Below are 15,938 nucleotides of genomic sequence, written 5' to 3' on the forward strand. Positions count from 1 at the left end.
AATAAGTGTTTTGCCATTGCATGGCAGGCACACTTAAATATGCAAGCTTGTAGATCTGCTGTTTTTGAAAAATTGTGAAAAGTCGGAATATATCAAATCCTTCTAAGGTTTTTTGAAAAACCTATGTTTCCACGTCAGCGGTGCTCAAACTCTTTCACGTGAAGGACCCCCAAAATGATATGCATTTGGCCCACGGACCCCCATCTCAAAATATTTAGTTCATGGGAAAATTTGATATAATATATTCGATATAATACATATATTGAAACATATATTCAAAAATAGCAGATCTACAAGCTCACAAGCGCGACACTCAGTGCCGCGCTGTGAGCTTGTAGATCCGCTATTTTTGAATAGTAAAAGCATAAAATAATTAAGGCCCCCCGGCCCCTGCATGGCGAGAGGGTCCGGGGCCTTCTTTAGGACGGTCAGACAGAAGTTGAGGGGTGGTGGGGGTGGAGGGGAAGTTTGTGTTTAGATGTGGGTTTGGGATGTAAACACCCACCCACTCGCCCCGCACAGACTCACTCACGGCCGTACATCTGTTGGGTCTGAGGGGCTACATCTTACGATCAAACACACGGCTCAAGTGACGACTGCATAATGGACGATGGTATGACACGGGTTGAAAACCACAGAGATGCAGTAGGTGGATAAGATACTCACAGGCTCAATGACGGCAGGCTCTCCCTTCTCGCCCTTCTCACCACGAGCTCCGTCAACCTACACACACACGCGCGCGCGCACACACACACACACACACACACACACACACACACACACACACACACACACACACAAAACACAATGTCAGCATTTTGATTAGAAAATACTGACGTTGAAAGTACAGTTTGTATGTCAATATGTTGAAAATTAAAGTAAGTAGCCTGTTTTCTATTCAGTAACAGTTGTGCTAGTCAAAATTCATACTTAATTTGGTTTAAAGCTTTACGGAGCAGCACGTTCACATACATTCATCAATGTTTTATTAGTAGTTAAAGCTATACTCTGGAAGTTGCTCAACTACTGGTCAGTAGCGGTATATTGCAGGTATTTTACAAAAAAACGCGGTCACATCTGCTTTTCTCTGCCGTTTTCACCCGAAGCCGCCGCGAACCACCGTGTCCGCCTTTGCCTCGCCGAGACGCATCCATTCGAGCAGGCATTCAGGAGTAACATGCTACGACACCTCACCAGTGTAAACACTGCTGTTGAGACAAGCTACTTCCTGAGAAGACGGGCTGTGATTGGCCGGTAGTTTATGATCCGCGCTGTGATTGGCCGGTAGTGTATGATCTGGGAGACACGTATACGGAATGATGCAGATGACGTAATTTTGTCAGGAAATGCAGTCCCGGTCACGGCCACACGGCTGAGTAGAAAACATATAAAGAAAAGGCTTTTGGGGCTGAAATTAACGGAGTGGGTGTTCTAAAATGCTAGCGATTTAATAGTAAGGACAATTTTAAGATTTGTTTTATTAAAAAAGTTACATAGTATAGCTTTAATGTTTCCATTTACCATTTTCTCTCAAGTACCCCCTGTAGTACCTCTGCGTACCCCTAGGGGTACATGTAACCCCATTTGAGAAACACTGTAGTAGATCATTGCAAATTAAAAACGATTTTTTGATTCAGTTATATCGTTGCACTGCGTAACCGTGATGGCCCTGCTGCTCACCTGTCCGTAGTACTCGTCGGTCTCGGCGGGCAGGACCTTGCCCGTGGTCTTGTCCCCGTAGTCCAGGTCCCCGTAGTTGTAGACGTCCGTGTCCAGGTCTCCGTAGTCGGTGATGTGCTCCTCCTTGAAGCCGTCCACGTCTGTGTAGTCCGCCTCACCGTCCAGGCCCAGGTCCGGCGTTCCCGTGGCCACCGAACCCCCGGCTCCGGCCCCGGCAACGGCCCCGGCCCCGGCGCTAGCCGACCCGCCTCCTCCGCCTCCTCCGGCCGACACGGACACGGAACCTCCGCCTAGTCAGGTCACAATTATTACATCAGTAAGACTCCCCAATCGGGAGATAAGCGACCGCCAGGTCGCATACACAAACTTCAGAAGGCAATCGTAGCCAAAAGTCAGGGAATATTAAAAAAAAAACTCGGAATAAATTCCTTACCAAACGATTTCTTCACCAATGTGTTCGTAAAGGTGTATAGTAACACAACTATAACAAAGATTGAAATTCAACATCCCTAGGAAAATCTTTGACAGCTAGGGTAATTATTGGGAATTACCCTAGGAAAAATGACTCCCAAAAAATATGCTTTAAGTGGGATGTGAGGGGTCTAACTAGGTGTTTTTAATTATTCTGAATCCATTGCAAGCATTTGGGCTAAAAACAATAAATAAAAATGATGGTTTAGTGATGAGTCATCACTTTTCACAGTGGTATGGGGGTCCAATTTTAGCCCAAGGAATGTTTTTCGTGCTTGCAATGGATTCAGAATAATTAAAAACACCTAGTTAGAACCCTCACATCCGACTTAAAGCATATTTTTTGGGAGTAATTTTTTCCCATATAGTATAGTGTATAGTAAGTGAATGAGACCCAGAATTACCCTAGCTGACAAAGATTTTCCCAGGGATGTTGAATTTCAATCTTTGTTAGATATGTTACTAGACAACTTTACGAACACATTGGTGAAGAAATTGTTTGGTAAGGAATTTATTCCCAGATTTGACAGGTATTCTGCTAATTTTTCCTAACTAAAAGCAGGAGGGAATATGGTAAATGGGACAGATCAATGTTGATGACATGACTTTAGACATACTGTGTACCGCTTTGTGTGATCTTTGGGCAAAATCTGTAGGAGCAGTGTCCAAAAATGTGTTTTGCTAAAATCTGCCTCATGGTGGCGCTAGAAGAGGGCCATGTGAGAAATGAGTGCTGGAGGTTGTGGTTTGCCAGCCAAGGAGTGTGTGTGCAAAGTTTGGCATGGATAGGGGCAACAGTGGCGGAGATATGAGTAGGGGCAAAAGTGTGACGTGACGGACATACTGACTGACAGACCCACTCACAGCCGGTGGAGGTTTTGATAGTAACTGTGACCTGACGCAAAAATCGTCTAATCGCAATTATTTGACATGATCACAATTATTTTGTCATAATCGTCATAATCATTTCCATGTTGAAAAATGTTCATATATTTTCAAACCTTTTAGAAAATAGTGAAAATAGCAGATCTACAAGCTCACAACGCATCACATCGCGTTGTGATCTACAAGCTCACGATCTACAAGCTCACGTTGTGAGCTTGTAGATCGGCTATTTCCACCATCAATGTTCTTTTTTAAGTATAAAGTTGTCATTGTCATTTCTTTGTATATTTAGGTTATGTGTCATATCTGCCGTGTGCAACTTCAAAGCCTACTAGCCAAACGGAAATGTAAATGTCAATGACAAAAAACACAATTCCGCCGTTAATCACAATTATTGAGTGACAATTCATCGCCATGCAAGGTGTCATAGTCGTGACAGCCCTACCTTCGCCCGTGGAGCCTCCGCCTCCCAGGGTGATGGTGGAGCTGCCGCCCGCTCCTCCACCTCCTCCGATGTTGACCGTGCTGCTACTGCTACTGCTGCCTCCACCACCTCCTCCACCTCCAAGGTTGATGGTGCTGCTGCTGCTGCTGCCTCCACCTCCGCCTATTTATTTAAAAGGTAAGTAAAAAAGGAATAAAGGAAAGTCTTTTGTACCGGCTGCTCTCAAGCTATACAATGAGACTCAACGGTGGCTTGACAAGGACTACCTTCCTAACCTAGGACGACTGTAGCCTTATTTAACTGGAACTATAGTTGTACTGACTCTGACCTCTAAAGGACCTTTCCAGGGAGGGTGCTCATGTGTGTCTTGCTGTGTCACCCTTCCTAAATACTGAGGGCTTCCAATGTAAAAAAAGACTGTAGAAAGTCAGACATTCCAAGTCTCCCGGATGTTGCGGGAGTCTCCCGGGAATCAGCGTCTCCTCCCGGACACCCGCGAGTGGCACTAAACCTCCCGGAAATCCCGGCCGCTCCTGCAAATGCTTGCCATATCCGGCTGGATCCGGTCGGAAAACCCGGATCTGCAACCCGCGATGTGTTCTAATTCGTCGTCGAACTGTCAATCTGGCAAATGCATGATTGTAAACGCGCGCGCGTGCACAAGAGACCTCCCGGAAATGGTGATCGCCAACTTGGGATGTCTGGAAAGTCTTATTTGGGATGTTCCTTTTGGGCAGCGTGTTTAACTGTAGTTTGTACTGTACTACATTTCAATTTGTATTGACTATACTTGTAATAAAATAATCAATCAATCAATCAATCAATTCTCGTTGTTTTTTGTTTGTTTGTTCTTCTTGCACTGACCATTGGACACTTTCGTTTGGCTCTGAACTATAGGTTGTGTTAGTAGTATCCATAATTATCTATCTATCAATCTATCAATCTATCTTCGATCGATCGATCTACCTATCTAAGTATTATTATTATGTATTTAAGTATTATTACTTATGACGAGTGTGTCGATATTGCGACATCACGTTTGTTCTATGCCTAAACCTAACCCAAACCCTTACCCTAACCTCAGTAAAACTATGCCTAAACCTAACCCAAACCCTAACCTCAGTAAAACTATGCCTAACCCTAACCCAAACCCTTACCCTAACCTCAGTAAAACTATGCCTAAACCTAACCCAAATCCTTACCCTAACCTCAGTAAAACTATGCCTAAACCTAACCCAAACCCTTACCCTAACCTCCCTATCTATCTATCTATCTATCTATCTATGTATCTATGTATCTATCTATCTCTCTATCTACCTATCTATCTATCTATCTATATATCTCTCTATCTACCTACCTCCGAGGGTGATGGTGCTGCTGCTGCTGCCTCCTCCACCTCCGCCGGTGGTGTAGCCTTCCCCGTCGTAGTCGTATCCGTCGCCGTAGCCGTCGTCGTAGGCAGTGCTGACCTGTGAGAACGGAACGCAAAGATTAACTCATGTTCAGTTTGACGACTTATTGCCTATGCCTATGGTAGCCATTCCACCGACTAACGGGTAATGGCTAGTACATAGTATTATAGGGGGCCTTGACATGAAAAAGTTTGAGTACCACTGACATTGAAAAACATTAGAAGGATTTAGATTTAGAACAGGGGTTCCCAAACTGTTTTGTCTCAGGGCACCCCATGAATATATCTTTTAATCCGAGGCACCCCTGGTCCCCTACATTATAATTTTCACTCCCAGCACCTTATATTTATGGCATATCGTCGTTGTCGGGTGTCCAAAACTGTTCATTTTGTATTCCCTGCAAGGCCCAGCGTTGCTTTTTGGCAACGTTTTTTAAATCATTTTTTAAAAAATGTTATAATTAGTTTTCCTGTTCTTTTTTCACATTAACATCACCATTAAATCCTATTTTTAGTATTACATTGCCATTGGCCATGATATTTGCATATAAATACCCCCCACAGAGACTGACATTCACACCTCCCAGAGAAGTTGAAATTCCAGCGTCTGGACGAACAACATCTCACTTTTTAACTGAAGCTATTCCTCACTAAAACAGAAGTAAAATGCCTGTAATATTTTTTTTCGTGATCATTAGAATGTCTAGAACACGTGCATATGTTAATATTGTGAAAAATATCCCCAATATGCAAATTAGAGCATGATTTATGATTTATGATTTATGGCTATAAAACCTTACAAAAACATTATTAATTTTTTTAAATTACATTTTCCTGTGATTAGGACTCCTACAACACCATCTGATTTTTTTTTATTTTTTTTGGCCAGTAGAAATTAATTCGGGCCTTGCAGGGTTAACATCTATAAAATGTACAACGCCTCGGCGTTGTGCGCTTGTAGATCGGCTGTTTTCACTAGTTTTGTGCGACGGTCTTGTATGATGAAGCAGGGCAAAAGATGTACACATTTGAAACTTGGAGATACAAGGTTTAAATTTCTGCCCGACAGTGACAATATTTTAGTGATTATGTTGCAAGAAATACGTTGAGATAATAGCCATTTTGGTTTGAACTGACTGAAACTAACTTTGTACTTCAAGTTAAAAAATAACAGATCTACAAGCTCCGTAACCGGAACAAAAACAGCGTTTCCCTTTTTTAAGGAATTAAACAGGGAAAAAAAGCCATGATGATAATGTGTATGGGAGAGGGGCTGTGCGCAAGCTTGACGCGAACGCGGCTATCTTTGGAGTGCATCTTCTCCAACTCTGTGCACAAATGTTCATGATTTTTCGAAAAATAGCAGATCTACAAGCTCGCAGCGTGGCACCGTGAGCTTGTATATCTGCTATTTTTTAATAGTTAAAACATAAAATAAGTGGTTCAAATCTAAAGTGACTAGGGCATTCACGAATAGTAATTTTTAGTATTCGAATTATTCGACCTCAAAGTATTTGAATAGTCGAATATTCGACAGGACAGGCCAAACTGTCGAATATTAAGTAAGCAAGAGGCGAACATTGTGAAAATAGCAGATCTACATGCTCACAACGCCTCGCAACGCGAGGCGGAACCAGATAATGTATCTGCGGAACCAAGTCACATTAAATGTAATCTACAATTCCAAGTGCTTGTCAGGGTGGGGGTCCCCAGTTCAAATATGTTTATGTTGGGGGTCACGGCCTAAAAAGGTTTGAAAAACCCTGGTATAGAGCATTAACAAATTCATCCACCAGGTGCATTGACAACTCATTCTTATGACTTTCTATCTAGACAAGCTTTATAAACTATATATTTTTTAAAGAGAAAATGATAAAAAAATAAAATAAGCGAATATTCGACTTCGTTGAACAACGTCGAATAGTGACTTTGATATTTGAATATTTGAATATTTGGTGAATGCTCTAAAAGTGACACAGATTTGTGTTCAGGCCTTAAATGGCTCAAAGCAAACGGCGGAGTCAAACTCACCGAAGTCCTGTTGGCGGTCATGGTGATCGTCGACCCGTCGTTGCCTCCGCCTCCCACGATAACCTTCCTCTCGATGTCCGACCCGGTGCCCAGGTCCACCTTGGAGCCCAGGCCCAGGTCCAGCTCTCCCCCGGTGCCGGTGCCGGTGATGGTGACGCGGCGGGTGGTGTCGGTGTTGTCGGGAGCCGCCGTGGACTCGTAGTAGTCGTAGCTGCCGTAAGTGTCGTAGCTGTCGTACGGGCTGGTCTCCTCCGCGTAGGCCTCACCTGGAGGGAATGGGCCGGTACGGAAATTACATCACGATTAAAATAACCTGCAGTTAAAGAGGTGGTGCCATAGTTTTGTACTTTTTCTGTTTTTCATGTGTCTAGGAGGTTGAAAGTACTTCATTAGACCCCCTGGTGTGGTTGTTATGAGCAATTATGTATTCTCTTGGTATTTGTTTGTTTTCTCTTGGAGGCTGCCACCTTGTGGTCAAAAGTGTCACCCAACACTGTGGGGTGTGGCTAACTTCAGCTGGGTCACCACCCACCATGACATCCATGCATACCTAATGAACTGAGGGTGTGGCCACATAAAAGCCAAATTTTAACTCTTTCTGTATACTTTTTTGGAAAACATCTTCCTCATAGTATAATCATAATACCTGATAATCATGTTTTAGAGGGGGGAAAAATCATGGCACCACCTCTTTAAGTTCAAGTTCAGGTTCATTTATCTGCTCAAGTTCATGTGTTTGTTTGTCCCTGAAGGGCGATTTGGTATGCAGCAAAAGTAACATAAGGCAAACATGTATCACACGGAAGACATCAAATCACACATTATAACCAGTAAGAGTCCCTAATCGGGAGATAAGCGTCCGTCAGGTCGCATACACAAACTTTAGAAGGCAACGGTAGCCAATCAGGAGGGAATATGGGAAATGGGACAGATCCATGTTGATGACATGACTGTAGAGATACTGTGTACCGCTTTGCGTGATTTTAGGGCAAAATCTGTAGGAGCAGTGTCCAAAAATGTGTTTTGCAAGAATCGGCCTCATGGTGGCGCTAGAAGAGGGCCATGTGAGAAATGGGTTGTGGTTTGGCAGCCAAGGAGTGTGTGGGCAAAGTTTGGCATGTATCGGGGCAACGGTGGCGGAGATATGAGTAGGGCAAAAGTGTGACATGACGTGACGTGACGTGACGTGACGTGACGTGACAGGACGGGACGGGACAGGACAGGACGTGACCTGACGGGACGGACGGACAGACAGACTGACGGACTGACAGACAGCCAGTGGAGCCTTTCATAGTAACTTATGACCTGACGGTCGCAATTAACCATGGCCTAACAAAATAATAAGTCTTAGACTTAATGCTTTTTGACCGTTTGGTGGGAGCCGCGGTTTGTGCGATATATCTGCCCCCTTGCGGTTTGAAATTGTAATATTGCGGTATGCGATTAATGCGATTATTGCGACAGCTCTACGTCACCTGCTTCGGCGGCGGCCTCCTTGCCGGTGGAGCCCCCTGAGGAAGAGCTGCTGGAAGAGGATGAAGAAGAGGACCCCCCGGAAGAGATGGGGGTGGAGGTCAGCACTTTGCCCTCGGCGGCGCTTCCTGCTCTGATGCCCGTACCCAGAAGCTCCTTCTCTCCCCCTTGTACCTGGAAGGACAAAGACACACGTTTTTTTTAGAGCGTCGAAGCAGCTCCCTACAAACTAGTTTGTGTGTCTCCCTGTCTCCCTGTCCCTTATCATAGATTCCATATAGTTTCATCGTTTGACAGCACAATCATCAGTGTATTTTGGATTCATGTCAATTTGTGTTTTCATATATTTAACCACTTGAACCGTCAACTTACTTAATAACGTTGACCTTTCACTCTGTACTTGGTCTGCTCCTTTTCCCCTCTACAAAACCTCTTTGCCAAAAATAGATCTGCTATTTTTGGTTAAAGTACTCGGAATATGGACACTAGGGTTCAAGTGATTAATATAAAAAAGGAGAACATTTCTTTATTACAACGGTGCATGACCGGAGTTCAACGGGCTTCACAGTTGAACCCATTAATTTAGACCGGGTACGCTAATCTGCGTCACTCTTGATTTGAACCACTTTAACCATTATTTTATGCTTTAACTATTCAAAAATAGCAAATCTACAAGCTCGCAGAGCGGCACTCGGTGCTGCGCTGTGAGCTTGTATATCTGCTATTTTTTACTAGTATAAAATAAGTCCAGTTAAAGGTTTATGTTTTTGAGTAGTGCAGTACCTTGACGACTTCCGTGGTTGTCTCCTCGCCGGCAGGGCTTTCAAAGGGCTTGCCGTCCATGTCCTCGTAGTAAGGGTACTCGTAGTAATAGCTGTCCTCCTCAGTGTTCTGCACACATTTGTCGGGTGCAAAGAGAGACAAACAACAAATAGTCAATTGTTGATAATTAGGTAATAAGGTCACGACGGTCAGGGAAGTTGTGTTACTGTGCCGTGCCATTACTACCACTTCTTAAACCCTTACACACTAAACACGAATGCTGCTAAATGGAGCTAAACATGGATCTTTGGGGAACCTCTTTCAAAGCTAGAAACTACTTAAAAGGTACATAATGTAAAAAAATGTTAACTGCTTAGTTGCGTGGTCCACCAATTGTTTTTCTAGATTGATATTCCTATGCATTTGTTATAGTGTTGCCCGATCCCGATCACGTGATCGGATCGGCCGCCGATATGGCCGTTTTTATAAGATCGGAGATCGGGGAAAAAAAATCGGGGAAAATTTTTTTTTTTTTTTTTTTTTTTTTTTTCAAAAAAATATTTTCTGGGAGTACTGAAAGTTACAGGTAAGGTGAATGCGATATGAAATGTAAGCTTACCATAATCACAGTAATCCTTAATCATTTTCAATCATATTCAAGGGCTTTTGGAGAAATGAGACAGACAGAGCACTGCAGAGGGAAGGTGATTGTGTCAGACTCTGTGTACAGCTGGCAGCTGATGCCAATAAGTAGTAATTGGCCCCTTGCTAATGGATCAAAGGAAGGCAATTATGTCTCTCTGCACTGTCAACTAGCTCAGTGGTTCTCAACCTGTGGGTCGGGACCCCCAGGGCGGTCCTCAAATTATTTTGGGGGGGTCCCCAGATGATTAACTTAATGTGCAACATTGTTTTCTCTCTCAACAGTAAACAAATCAACATAAAGTTTAAGTGTATAGAGGTTATCTGCACATTTCGAAAGTGAAAAATTAAGGACTTTTTAATACCTCTAAAATGACAAATTAAACATTGGCCAAATTGTCAAATATTAAAGCCAGAAATTGTGAAAATAGCCGATCTACATGCTCACAACTCCTCGCGTTGCGAGGCGTTGTGAGCACGTAGATCTGCTATTTTCACAATAGAACCGTGTTATACAAAATATACTTCCTCAGCTCTTCAGGGTCGGGGGTCCCCAGTTAAAATATGATTATTTTGGGGGTCACAGCCTGAAAAGGTTGAGAACCAAGTGATAGAATGAATAGAATTTTTTTTCTTCTTAATGCCTTGCCAAAAGATCGGATCGGGAAAGATCGGGATCGAATCGGAAGCAATAATATTTGATCGGTATCGGATCGGGAGCAAAAAAACCCTGATCGGGGCATCCCTAATTTGTTATATTGTTGTTGATGTAATGACATATTATCTTGCTTATTATATTGATTTATTGCTGCTTATTGTAAATCGCTTTGGATTAAAAGTGAGAAGAGAAGATTGTATAAATCAGATTAGAAATCACAACACTGTAGGCATGGAGATAACAGTGGGGCGAGTGAAACATTCATCCATTGGGCTCAACTTCCAGCCGGTGAAATAAAAGTGAAATTAAACCGTTTCATTGCCGCCCTATTATGGGATCGCTCTCTTTAACAATCTCTTCCATTATTAACATCTGAGATGTTAAGATGTTTATTGTGCTGTACTTTTATTGTACTGTCCTGCCCAAGATGACCTGCTTGTTATAAAACAAAAATAACGATAATAAAAAAGAGTATATAAAAGACCAGCTATTTTAAACTTTTAGTGCATTTTTAACAAACATTTTCCCCGTATAACGACGAAATAGGGCAGTGTTTCTCAAAGTGGATTCCATGGAGTCTGTGGGTCCTTTCGGGGGGGTCTAAATTGACCCTTACAATTAAGTCTGTAACTCCGACAGTGTACAAATGGAACCAGTGGTGCAATAGTAGCCCCTTTTCCACTGCAAGGTGGAACCAGAACTTTCAGGAACCTGAACCTATTGTTTTTGGTTCTGGCTTTGTTTCCATTGCGTACGCCCCGGTTCCAGACGAGGTTCCTGGAACCTTTTTTTAGGTCCTGCTCCTGAGGTAGAACTAAACTTTAGTTCTGGGAACCTATGGGCGGGGCCAGCAGCGCTGCTGCTCTTTTTTTTGGGACATTCCCGGTTAGGTCTGGATACATGGAAACGTAAGCAGAACTTGGTCCCGGAACTTCACAGGTTCTTGAAAGTTCTTGGTTCTGGAAAGTTCTGGTTCTAGTTCTGGGTTGGCCCTACAGTGGAAATGGGGCTCGTGATTCAATATTTGGGGGGTCGCTTATCTAGAGACGTCCCGCGAACGTCGCTCAGCACCTACTATACAGGTCTATTGATATGCATACAGGCTCGTTTCTTTGTTAAAACATCCTGTTGTGACACTACAGCGTTGGCTAGGTGTGAACTTGGGGTGTTTGGGAACGATGCATGTCCGTTTGCGTGAGAGGCGAGACCCCTGCTCAGAAAAGATATGGATCGTCGGGGCGCACGACCCAAGACTACGGCAACTCAAATGGAATGGAACCAAATGGACTCGGTCCATTTGTACACTGTCAGAGTTAAGGGTAGCCCTGAACACAATGCCGGCCAGTAATTATACAATGCCGGCCAAGCTTTATAATTGGTTGTGACTTTATAAAGCACTTTGTGAAATGTGACAGTTGGTGTAGTTTGTATGGGCAAATCAATTCGCCTCCACCAACGCAGGTAAATCCTGACCCATGACGGCCGTATGTCAGATTATCAACGACTGTCATGTTTCAGGGCTAAGTTAAGGAGAGAACTTGACATTTGAAAGTTAGAGAAACACTAAAATAGGGGACAATGAGTGCAGCATCATCATTAGTCATGTAGTCGTAACGTAGCTGTACAGATGGGCGGAGGGCCAAACACAAGCCATTGATCAGAAACCTTTACAGGAATGTTGGCCTCCTGCTCAACCTTCCCCTTCTCTAGGAAGCTCCTCAGCACGGCAGTAGCGCCGCACCGTATACCTCTACGTCTCTCTCTCTGTGTGTTGCAACTTGTTACTGCTGCCTGATAGATGGCTTTTCCGCTCCATTTGTGAGCGCATCTGTCATAAACGTCAACACGCCGGCAGCAAGCACTCTCTAAACACCACGGCTATACACATAGCAAGCCTTGCGTTTTGTTTCTGACGCTTAAAACAGCTGTGTGTGTGTGTCCCCCCCCCCCCCCCCCCCCCCCCCCCCCTTCGCCCACGTTGACACACCCCCAGGGTGCGGCTAGAGGTCAATAAGGCATGAACGGCAGGGGTGATGTGAACAGTTTGCTAAAAAAAAAAGTACAGTTAGTCAATGATAACATCGGGAAAATAGCTTTTTTTTTTTTTTTACAATCTCTTAAAGGACAACTTTGTTTTGTATTTTAGATTGTAATTAGAGAAAATAATCAATCAAATCAAAACTGCTAAAAATCACTAAAATATATCACTATACTACTAATATCACTAAAACATTTTAACACTCATCTTGTATTTTCTCTAATTACAATCTAAAACATGAACCCTTGATGTAAAAAAACTAAGTTGTCCTTTAAAGCAGGGGTCTTCAGCAGGGGGTCCAGGACCCCTAGGGGGTCCTCAGAGTTACCACAGGGGGTCCTCCAAATCTCTGTGCGATAGAAGCTTTTTTTCTCCTTTTCTATATTAACCACTTGAACCCCCGCGTCCATATTCTGAAAACTTTAGCCAAAAATAGCCGATCTACAAGCTCATAACGCCTTGCAGTTTCAGCAAAGAGGTTTCGTGTAGAGGGGTAAAAGTGCAGACTAAGTAGTAGTACAGAATGATTTTATTATTGACGGTTCAGTGGTTAAATATCTGGAAACACATATTTTGATGAACCCAAAATACACTGACGATTGTGCTGTCAAACGATGAAACTAAACTATATGGTATCTATGTGTTGTGGGGGTCCCTGCTACATCTCTCTCGACTAATGGGTCCTTGGCCTGAAAACGTTGAAGACCCCTGCTTTAAAGTATAAAATAAGGTTCAACATGTCGTGAATTTGTGATATTTACGATATCCTCTCGTTTCACATCACGATATCGATACAATATCAATTGCCGAGCCCTAACTGGGCATATTGCTGAAAGTGTTCTTTTGCAACTATCTCCCACACCATGGCTCTGCTATACACTGTAGCACAGGGGTCTTCAACGTTTTCAGGCCAAGGACCCCTTAGTTGAGAGAGAGATGAAGCAGGGACCCCCACAACCTTTACATAGATAGTTTCATGGTTTGACAGCAACGATCATCAGTGTATTTTGGAGTCATGTCAATTTGTGTTTTCAGATATTTAACCACTTGAACCGTCAATACTTGATAAACTTGACCTTTCACTCTGTACTTAGTCTGCTCTTTTTCCCCTCTACACCAAAGCTTTTTACCGAAAATAGCCGATCTACAAGCTCAGAGCAGAGCAAGGCGTTGTGAGCTTGTAAATCAGCTATGTTTGGCTAAAGTTCTCAGAATATTGACACTAAGGTTCAAGTGGTTAATATAAAAAAGTAGAAAAAACTTTCTATCACTCAAAGATTTGGAGGACCCCCTGTAGTAGCTCTGAGGACCCCGTAGGGATCCCGGACCCCCTGTTGAAGACCCCTGCTGTAGCAGGTGCATATATAATCCTCCTCGGTATTCAGAGCATGAAATGATACACTAAAGTGATGCAGGCAGCCACCATATCATTCCTGAATATCATTAAGGAACTGCATAGCATATAAAATTAAATAAATGAAAACCTCTCTTCAGTCAGCGCTTTTCATCTGGCAGACGGCAAACCTTTTTAAACAGGAGCCAAACAGGCTCTTTTCAACATCACAGTACTGTACTGTATGACCTGGCCCAGATCTGATTAGGGTATTAGGAGATATCATCTCTGTCGGATGGAAACCACATATGTCCAAAAACCTTTCAGATTTCAAAATTAAAAAAAGAAAAACAAAATTACCAGATCTACAAGCTCAAAAGGCGTTGGGATGTGACACGCAAGCTTGCGGGATGTCTTTCTTGTGAACGTGTGTGATTTTATAAACATTTGACCAATGGAATGTTTTAACGATTGCTTTTAACTAGATATCAGCTCAGTGGCCTTGTGGTTAGAGTGTCCGCCCTGAGACTGGGAGGTCGGGGTTCGATCCCCGGCCAGGTCATACCAAAGGCTCTGAAAAATGGGACCCTGCTTGGCACTGAGCATCAAGGGTTGCATTGGGGGTAAGACCCTGCGACATACTGTACTAGTGTCATGTCCAGGGGGTGTACTTGTACGTCATGTCCATGTCAAGCTGCCTCACACTACAGAAACAGGAGATGGGCTCCTGCTGTATTGGCCTCATGGCTCGGCAAAGCTAACTAAATAATAAACCAGTAGGTCTCCCTAATCGGGAGATAAGCAACCGTCAGGTCGCATACACAAACTTTGGAAGTCAATGGTAGCCAATCAGGAGGGAATATGGGAAATGGGATCCATGTTGATGACAAGACTTTAGAGATACCGCGTTGCGTGATTTTAGGGCAAAATCTGTGGGAGCAGTGTCCAAAAATGTGTTTTGCAGGAATCGGCCAGATGGTGGCGCTAGAAGAGGGCCATGTGAGAAATGGTGGAGGTTGTGGTTTGGCAACCAAGGAGTGTGTGTGCAAAGTTTGGCATGGATCGGGGCAACGGTGGCAGAGATATGAGTAGGGCAAAAGTGTGACGTGTGGCGTGTGACGTGACGTGACGTGACGTGACTGACAGACTGACTGACTGACTGACTGACGGAGGGACTGACAGCCGGTGGACGTTTGGATAGTATAAGAGTATAAGTAACTACGACCTAACGGTCGCAATAAAATCACGCCCTGAAAAGTCATTTTGGACATACAAGGTTTTCACCCGACGGCGACGATATTAAGGATTATGGAAAATGGGCTTCCTTGAGCATTTCATCCAGGATTTAATAGTTTGCTCCGCGGACAGAATGTCCCACGGCAATTTCCTGCTAATGACCCCTGCTCTAACTGTGTGTGTCACGTAATTGAAAAAGAAAAGAAAAAAAAAAAGAAACGTAACGGCAAAAATAACATAATCTTAGATGAGAGTAAAGCCAGTCATAATAACGCTATGAATTATGAGTTCAACGCGATGATAACAGTCGCCAACAGAGCTGAGCCGATCAAATAAAGGCTGAGGAAAAGTACACAGGGAAAAAAAATCTTTTAAAGTTAATTTAACTTTGAGAGGGTAAAAATGGCACCTAATAGTAAACTCTTAACGCATTTGTAACTCTTGAAAGAGTAGAAATTGCACAGGTTCATGAGGACAACAACGGAATGTTAGGTCATGAACGGTGGTATACTCACGTATTCGTCGGTGTTGGGGTCTTGGGCCTGGGGCTGCTCGGGCATGGGGACCTCGCAGTCGGGGCTGTAGTGCTCGCAGTAGTCGTAGGCAGCGCGGTGGTCGCCCACGATCATCAGCTGCTGGATGTCTCCCTGCAAAACCAACACACACGTCAGGCACGAGCACACATAGACATCAGAGGGGGCTTGAGCCCCTGCCCTTTTATCCGTCTGTAAAAAGTGCCCTTTCCAGACCATGAACGCAGTGGTGAAAGAAATGCAAATGCCCTCTTTCCATGCCATACCTGAAGGCAGCGTTCAAGAGAATTGCCTTGTCCAAACTCTCCTGAACTTGAATGCAGCATCTTATGTCGAAAGG

The 15,938-nt window shown here is 43.6% G+C and overlaps 1 protein-coding gene across 1 annotated transcript in view; it reads right to left on the reverse strand.

The window, feature by feature from the left end:
• The window catches only part of col5a1 (procollagen, type V, alpha 1), a 245,961-nt gene that overhangs the window by 115,878 nt on the left and 114,145 nt on the right, over window positions 1-15,938 (reverse strand). The window contains exons 5-12 of the mRNA XM_080743867.1: window positions 15,581-15,712; window positions 9,180-9,287; window positions 8,399-8,570; window positions 6,924-7,189; window positions 4,839-4,950; window positions 3,482-3,643; window positions 1,681-1,970; window positions 667-723 (exon numbers count right to left, since the gene is read on the reverse strand). Of these exons, the coding sequence (XP_080599993.1) occupies window positions 667-723; window positions 1,681-1,970; window positions 3,482-3,643; window positions 4,839-4,950; window positions 6,924-7,189; window positions 8,399-8,570; window positions 9,180-9,287; window positions 15,581-15,712 (1,299 nt within the window). The remainder of the gene's footprint in view (window positions 1-666; window positions 724-1,680; window positions 1,971-3,481; window positions 3,644-4,838; window positions 4,951-6,923; window positions 7,190-8,398; window positions 8,571-9,179; window positions 9,288-15,580; window positions 15,713-15,938) is intronic.

Source organism: Nannobrachium achirus (assembly GCF_963921795.1).
Source record: "Nannobrachium achirus genome assembly, chromosome: 15".
Taxonomy (NCBI): Eukaryota; Metazoa; Chordata; class Actinopteri; order Myctophiformes; family Myctophidae; genus Nannobrachium; species Nannobrachium achirus.